General features: G+C 28.6%; 1 protein-coding gene across 1 annotated transcript; it reads left to right on the forward strand.

Moving 5' to 3' along the window:
- Nucleotides 1-233: 233 nt before the first annotated feature.
- LOC133798214 (peroxidase 4-like) lies at nucleotides 234-2,826 on the forward strand. The gene is made up of 4 exons (XM_062236433.1): nucleotides 234-527; nucleotides 1,082-1,273; nucleotides 1,602-1,767; nucleotides 2,175-2,826. Exons 1-4 carry the CDS (start codon nucleotides 309-311, stop codon nucleotides 2,564-2,566), a joined length of 969 nt encoding a protein of 322 aa, XP_062092417.1. The 5' UTR covers nucleotides 234-308; the 3' UTR covers nucleotides 2,567-2,826.
- Nucleotides 2,827-9,066: the final 6,240 nt, after the last annotated feature.

The following is a 9,066-nucleotide window of genomic DNA, read 5'->3' on the forward strand; positions in this document are numbered from 1 at the left end:
AGAAAGATTAAAATATACATACCAATCAAAGGTAGCTCGGACTAATCGTTTTAGTTAATTATTATTATTATTATTATTATTATTATTATTATTATTATTATGTATATATGTTTTTTGATCGTGTGAATTCTAGTAAAGCCATGCATATTTGTCTACGTGTTAGGTGACCTGTCGACCTTAGTCACCTTGATCAGAATGTCGTCTATATAAACCTCACTTAGTCCTCGGATTTATTCATCAGCTCATCACACAATATTTGCTATCTATACTAGTTACACCATCTTAACTAGTACTACTATTCCATCTCTATGGCTTCTTCTTCTTCTTTATCCATGACCATACTGAGTTTGGCTCTCCTCATGATCGTCATGGGGAATGCCAGTGCTCAACTTTCAACTAATTTTTACTCAAAAACTTGCCCAAAACTCTTCCCCACAGTCAAATCCAAGGTGCACTCTGCTATTTCCAAAGAGAGCCGAATGGGTGCCTCTCTTCTCCGCTTGTTCTTCCACGATTGCTTTGTCAATGTAATATTACTTTACTTCTTCTAATTTTACGTACTTTATTAACACAAATACTTGATGTTCTAAGCTGTCAAAAATCTCAAGCTGATCATCCCCTAGAGTCGTACGTTTAAAATAATTAGGTTAATTGATGGTTATTTTATATATATTTATCATGTATAATAGACATATCTTAATTAATTTTCAAGTTTGCTATGACATTAATAGTCATATGTCCTGACTATTTATATATATAATAGTAATAAAGCGCACCTATGATGCTAACACGCGCTTATAAGATTATTATTATTATTAAACAAACTCCATCCATACAAAAGCCTTAATGAAACCTTTGTTAGTATTTAATACCACAAAGAGAAAAGTTCGTATATATATATATATATATATTAGGGGATAGAACCCCTTTTTATAGGGAAAAAAAGTACTTTTTGTGGGTATGCACATGTCTCGTAGTAAATGGACCGACAAAATATAAATAGTAATATTATGTCGTCTCACAATATTGTTTTATATTATAATTAACGTCGTTTTCTGTGTAAAATTATTTGATGGTATAGGGATGTGATGGATCAGTGCTCCTGGACGATACATCTAACTTCGTGGGAGAGAAAACTGCCAATGCTAATCGGAACTCAGCAAGAGGTTTCGATGTCGTTGACGACATCAAGTCTGCAGTCGAGAGTGTGTGCCCTGGTGTCGTTTCATGTGCAGACATATTGGCTATTACTGCAAGAGACTCTGTTACCATTGTGAGTTCATTTTCTTCTTATTGTTATTATTTTTTAAAGTAAGACAATTAAAAAAAAAAAATTGTTTGTAAGATTTATATTTTATTATTTGGACACCTTCAAATTTACGTCCCTAATCATTTGTGCACTGAAATATTACATACATTTTAAAATAATAAGTTTTAATTTTAATAAATATGATTAAAAATACTATACTGACTCATTATACGCGTTAATATAATATTTAATTACATAATTTTAATACATACCGATATCATTACTCTATTTATATATATATATATATATGTTGTGACTTGTGACACCTATATGAATTTATATTATTTTTCAGCTTGGGGGTCCGAGTTGGGATGTAAAACTAGGAAGAAGGGATGCCAGAACTACTAGCAAAGCTGCTGCAAACAATGGCATTCCTCAGCAAACCTCCAACTTAAACAGGCTCAGCTCAAGATTCAATGCTCTTGGCCTCTCCAACACCGACTTGGTTGCTCTATCCGGTCAGCGCTTTATCCCTTTCTTTTTCTTTAATAATTCCAAGCAGTGAATTTTTTCTAAATAGTCATTATTACTCCATCTTAATGCCAATTATTTTTTTTTCACACAACTTTGGGTCCCACTAGCTAATAATCAAGTATTTCCATGAAATTACAATATGACAAATTTGTAGAACACGATAACTGACATTTTTGCAATCTAAGCAAATTTTGAAAATTTTGCTAAAGATAACGTACGTACGACCCCACATACTAAATTAATGGGACTCACACCTACCATGTCCACGTCTATTTTCCATGAATTATCGTTAAAATAAAATGTGTTTATAATTGGGAATTCTTGAATTTTAGTGTCTTTTCTTGGTATCAAATGACATAAATCAACATCCATATGATTTCAAAACATACAGGAGCTCACACAATCGGACAAGCAAGATGCACATCTTTCAGGTCCCGCATATACAACGAGACCAACATTGACAGTTCCTTCGCCCAAACAAGGAGATCCAAGTGCCCTAAGTCCAGTGGCTCAGGAGACAACAATTTGGCACCACTTGATCTCCAAAGCCCTACAGCCTTTGACAACAGCTATTTCAAAAACCTTATCCAGAAGAAGGGACTCCTCCACTCCGATCAAGAACTATTCAACGGTGGATCAACCGATTCCACTGTCCGCTCCTACAGCTACGGCCAGAGCAGCTTCTTTTCTGACTTCGCCTCCGCCATGGGCAAGATGGGAGACATCAGCCCCCTCACTGGATCCAAGGGCGAAATCAGAAAGAATTGCAGAAGGGCCAATTAGAAAAATGATATGATTAAGCTTCTCTGCTAATCAACGTTGTGTGTTTTGCTTTAAACCCAATAAACTATTGTGTGATGTTCTTTTTTATATTTTCCTTCTGAAGAATTATTATTTAGAAGTTTGAAATAGGATTTTGGATTTGAAAAAAAATGTAATCACATATGTCACATGACACGTGTCTCCAATATTGATCTATATGTAGCTCTTGTTTTGTTATTTTCATTGAACCACATTCTATTTATATATATGTGTTAGTTTCTTGGAGGTTTTCTCAAGCTATTTGTGGACTTAAAAAGAATATTCTGTTCCCTTGATTTGACTTGGAGCTGTTGTTAATGAGTGTTAAATATAATATATGATTGGAAGGTTATTACTTCTAGTAATGTCCACTCCACCTGTTATATAGATTTTAAAATAATTAAATTAAACACCCCTTGGTGTCGTGGACCATAGAGTATAGCGCAATGCCCTTAATTTTGACAAGAAATTTATATATAAATATATATATATATATACACAATGATGTTTGGATTATAAAATATTCAACCACATTAGTATTTAACCTAATTTCCCATAACTTAATCGTGTTAAAGTGAATAAATGATAAATCCTAAAACATGTTTCTATAAAACATTTGTCAAATTAATTAAAAAAATGAACATAATAGCGGAAGCACTAATCTGAAACTATTGATGGAGATTGCAAAAAGAATGATGGAGATTGAATCAAGGCAATTGATTTTCCAAAAAAATCACTTTCTTTCTTTGTGTATTTCTCTGTGATAGGGAAAAAGAGAATACTAAAAAATGTATTTTTTGAGAACCACTACCTATTTAAATAATAATCTGATTATTAAATTAATTTTAGATATTTATAATTTGACCCCTCATCAAATTATAAATACAACTATCTACACATTATTTCCATGATATTTTAATACCTATGATACTTCTAACATAATTGGTCACTTTATTTTTGTATCAAACTTTATAATATCATCCTACATTAATATATATATATATATATATGTGTGCCCGTAAGATTTTTAATGCAACAGATGACAGTGTGCGCAGCACTATATATATACATATTTGATTCGATCTTTATACACATGTGTTTGGAATAAAAGCATTTGTATATTATTTGAGTCTTTTGCTTATTGCAAACTCAAAAACGAGGTTAAACATGATATATTATGCAATTTTTATTGAAAAAGCACCATTTACTATTATATTTGCCCGTGCAGTAAAAGTGATTCCAACATGTTCTAAGTTTCTATTGAAGAAAAAAAACCATTTATAATATTTTGAGCCGTGGCTACCATATTACAAAGTTCGAAGAATCTTTTGATTTCTCTAATGCCAAACATGTATCTACAAATCTTAATTAAATCACATTAATCTTTGGAAGCCAAGAGACCACGTCCACAAAACAAATTGTGCCATTGTGACAATGGTGGACCCAGCTAATAATGCATTGTAGCTAGGCACTGAATTTTTTTCAATTAATTTTCTTACATATATTTTATGTATTTTTTTTAAATTATTTTGCATTCTAACTTAATTTAAAATATTTTGCCGAAATTTTTAAACAATTAGTCAAAATTTTAAACAAATACTATTTTACAAAAAATTATTAAAATCAGGTTAGAGTTTAAAATGACTTAAAAAATAAGGTCATTTTCACCAATTACTCTATAATTAATGTGTTTTTTTTTTACATATATATTTTTTCTCCTCTATTTATAGTTATTTTAGTTTATGCATTCTCAATTTTTTATCTATACGTCTTCTAAAAAATAAAAATACATATTCGTAGATTTTGTATTTAATTAACTCTGTTGTAATAAAATCCTCACCATCGAATTCATTGCATGTTGCTGATTATAAAATGAGATTTTTTTAAAAATATGATTTTGATACAATCAATGTGCAAAAATATTGGAATTATACTTTTCTTAATTTGTTTGGGAAAATTTATTAAAGAAAAAATTAAAGTATGAGAAACACAATTAGTAGCTAACTAAAATATAGAAATGCCACATTTATGCTTTCTTTGATTTTAAAGGTAATTTTATTATTTTTTTTTCAATTTATTATTTTTTTAATTTATTTTTCAAATTTTTATTATTTTTTTTCAATTTTTTCCTTTTTTTTTCTTTTACCTTATTTTTTCTTCATTTTTTTTATTTTTTTCTACCAATTTTTTCCTTTATCTTTTTTTTTCTTTCCATTTTTCCATTATTCTGCTTCTCATTTTTATTCATTTATCTATTTTTTTTTCATTTGTATTTTTTTTGTTTATATTTTTTCTGTTTTCTTTCTTTCTTTTTTTTTTTTTTCATTTTTTCCTTCTATGTTTTCTTCATTTTTGTATTTATTATTTTCTCCTTCTATTTTTGTTTTCTTTTTTCACACACATAAGCTTTTTTTTCTTTTTTTTTTCTACCAATTTTTTCATTCATATTTTTTTCTTTCCATTATTTTTATTATTCTTCTTTTCATTTTTATCCATTCATCTGTTTTTTTTCCTTTCGTCATTTGTTTTGTTTTGTTTTTCTTTTCATATTTTTTTAGTTTTCTTTTCCTAAGTTTTTTTCCTTCCCTTTTCTTCATTTTTTTGTAGTTATTCTTTTCTCATTCTATTTTTTTACCCTTTTTTCACAAATATATTTTAGCATTACATAATTATTTTACTATTTTTTATTTATATTCTTTTATTATTGTAATATATTTTTTTATAGTTTTTTCCACTATATGTAAACAAATTCAAATCAATTTTTTCAACATTTTCTTTTTACACTGTAACCCTTATAGGAACACCAAAATTTGGAAAGAAAACTAATAAAAATATGAAAACATGAATGTCTAACCAATTAACCTGATGGGAACATTTAAATCTATAAAAAAAATTATATGAAGAAGATGGGAGAGAATGGAAAGGGAGTGGATTTGATTTTTTTTTTCTATCTTCAAATTTGTGGTAACTAGTTGCCTTCATATTCTGATGTGTGTGTATATTTCTGGGTTCTTTATGGTAACTGATTACCCATGTTACTAAAATCATAGTTACATTTTCTTCCTTTTTAATGAAGTGTTCTTCCTATTTTTCCTTCAAATTTGATGTTTGTTTTCATATTTAATATGAGTAACCCGTCACCCCTCTTATGGTAACTGGTTACCTCTCTTATGGCATAAAGTTACTCCTTTCAGGACAACTGGTTACCACTCCTGATATATGTTATTTAATCTAGCTCTAGGATTTGTTTTACATAACTGTCAAAGATCAATCAAGTAACTGGTTTCATTACCCATGATTTGAAAAAAGAAACGTACAATCTAAAAAAAGGAAAAAATATAATAAATAAAAAACATTTTAAACACAATTCATATATAAAAAAAAAAGAAAAAAATTTACAAAACAACCAAAGAAAAATTTAATATAACATTAGTAAATAAAAATAATAAAAAAAACAAATAAGCTAAAAAATAATAATCAAATTGCAAACACACTCTTCCAAATTAATAAAACTTGGTTAAGAGTAAAACTATGACATAGACCAACTTTTATACAAAAATATGGAAACATAAACCCATAAAAGTAATAAAATTCTTTAAAAATATATATAGCTATAGTCACAAAAATATAATCCACTACAAAAAAAAAGGTTCTATACCGAGAACATTATACCGACAACATGTTCTCGGTATAGACATTTCATATTCGCGGGACATTTTCGCGATTCTGAATAGGGTTAGTTCCTATACCGAGAACCTATACCGAGAACATGTTCTCGGTATAGGGTTTATAAATATGCCCAACAGCCGCGAAGCCCCTTCTCCTTCCTCTCTGGTTTCCCTCTGCTTTCTCCGCGCCGTCCGCCTCTCTCCGCCGAAAACCTCCATTTTCTTCCCAAACATCTCGGTTTTGAGCCCCAAAATTGCCAAAGGTGAAGGAGTTTCTCTCTATTTGTTAAAGGTAAGGTTTATTTATTCATTATATATATATATATTTATGAAATGGTAATGACTTTTTGTAATTTTTGTTTGAAGGTTGGGTGCGGTTTTTGTTGGACTACAGAGATAGTTTGCAAGATATTGAAGGTGTTGGTAAATTGTTTTTAATTTTTCTGTTTTTTTTTTAAATTTTTTTAAATTTTTTTAAATTTTTTAAATTTTATGTTTTTTTTTATATAAATAAAATAATATTAATTTTAATAAAAATCTGAAATTATTATATTAGATAGAATGTATTTATTTTTAGGTTTTAAAAATATTTAATAGTAAAAATGATATTAGGAATTAGAAAATTGTTATATGATCATTAATTAGTATTTTTTTTATTAAAATAGATTCTATGTTGTTTTGGTGAAATTTATGTGTATTAAACATATTAGTAAACATATTAAATATTTGAGTGTTAATTTGAAAATTTTGGTGCTAATGTTAGTATGTTGTTGTTGTCAATTTTAATTTTTTTGGTTATGTTAGTAGTAAAAAATCAGATCTTATAAATATTGATGATTTGTTGTTGTTAATTTTTAGTAGAATTTTGATATTTTGCTTAGAAAATTGAATAATTAATAAAATTTAGACTAATAATTATAAATTATATAGTCGTTTAAAATGTATTTGTATTGCTCTCTGCATGATCTGGGTCTGGATATTTTTTATGTGTTATTTGCAGGATTTTAAATTTTGGGATAGATGAAAATATAATCGTTATGCTGCCGAATTTTTTATAGAATTGTAAATTTTAGAGATATTGTGAATATTAGTAGAAGTACTCAATAAAATTTCTAATTTAATAAATAGTGAATTGATAAGTAAAATAATATATTTTAAAATTAACATTAAAAAAAATTAACATTAACATTATGCAACTAAATTTTAATAAAAATAAACATTAATTAAATAATTTAAGTAATAATTAAATCCTAAAGTAATTAAATAAATTTTAAACAAATCTTAGAAATTTTGTTTAAATTAATAAAACTATTCAATAAAGTATAAGTAAAATATGTAATTTAATAAATACTAAATTAATATGTAAAAAAAATAATATTTGTTAGTTCTGATTAAATAAAATTAACATTTATATTATTAGAAAACCAATTTTAAACATAATTTTAATCATTATTAAAATTAAAATTAAAAAAAATATGTCAAATTTAAATAATTTTAATTATATTTAAATTGAAATATATTATAGTTAGATATCATAAAACAACATAATTAACTTCAAAGAGCATAAGACATTAAAAAAACATATTTAATTTTATTTTCTTTTTTCTTTGGTAATAAGAAATTATTACCAAAGATATGATAGTGTTATTATCACTTAGTGATAATATTATATTTTTTTAGTGTTCATCACAAGAAGCCTTAGACCCGTTCAGAGAAGGTGAGTCATTGAAGACTCTTACATTTGCCTCTCTCTGAATTAGGACACACACACAAATTGATTGTAAGTTTGATGATTAGTGTTCCGTGCAGTGCTACATTCATACAATGTCGATCGACAAGAGTTGGATTAATTTGACAGATCGATTATCCGATGAGTATGAGACTGGTGTGATGAATTTTCTCCAGAGAGCTCGGCAGTGCATTAACTCAAGGGGATTGGTGAAATGTCCGTGTAGGAGGTGTGTCAACGTTGAATTTCAGATGATTGATGTATTAGAAAATCATCTCTTTGTAAATGGTTTTCTACGGAAATATACCAATTGGCATTGGCATGGAGAGGATGAAATAATACCAATGAGGAAAGTGATAGATCAAAATGATGAAGATGAAATGATGGATGTTCTCAATGATCTTAGGCAAAATGACAATGACGAATATGAAGAGAATGAGCGCGATCAAGAGATACCTACAACAGACTACAGGGGTGGGAAACATTATAACGATTTGTTTGCTGAGATCGAGGCTCCATTATTCCCCGAGTGTCAAAATTACACATCATTGAATTTCCTAGTGAAGTTAATTTATTTCAAAGTGTTGGGCAAAATTCCCAACAAAATATTTGATGGAATGCTGGAGTTGTTACATGATGCATTTCCAGCCCCAAATAAGTTTCCAAAATCGCATTATGCAGCGAAGAGGTTGTTGCAGAAACTTGGATTGGGCTACGAGTCAATCCATGTCTGCAAGCATGATTGCGCACTGTTTTGGAAAGAACATGTTGGAAAAAGCAAATGTCCTGTTTGTGGGGAGGATCGATGGGTGGACAAGAACACAAAGGGAAAAAAAGTGCCTCATAAAGTGTTGCGTTATTTTCCTTTAACCCCTAGGTTAATGCGAAAATATGCATCGAGACACATTGCTCAACATATGAGATGGCATCACGAGCAACGTATAAAAGAAGATGGTGTATTGCGTCATCCTGCTGATGGGAAAGTTTGGAAGGACTTTAACCGAAATAATCCAACATTTGCAATGGAACCCAGGAATGTGCGGCTTGGATTGGATGTAGATGGATTCAATCCCTTTGGTAATATG

This window comes from Humulus lupulus, chromosome 8 (assembly GCF_963169125.1).
Source record: "Humulus lupulus chromosome 8, drHumLupu1.1, whole genome shotgun sequence".
Classification (NCBI taxonomy): domain Eukaryota; kingdom Viridiplantae; phylum Streptophyta; class Magnoliopsida; order Rosales; family Cannabaceae; genus Humulus; species Humulus lupulus.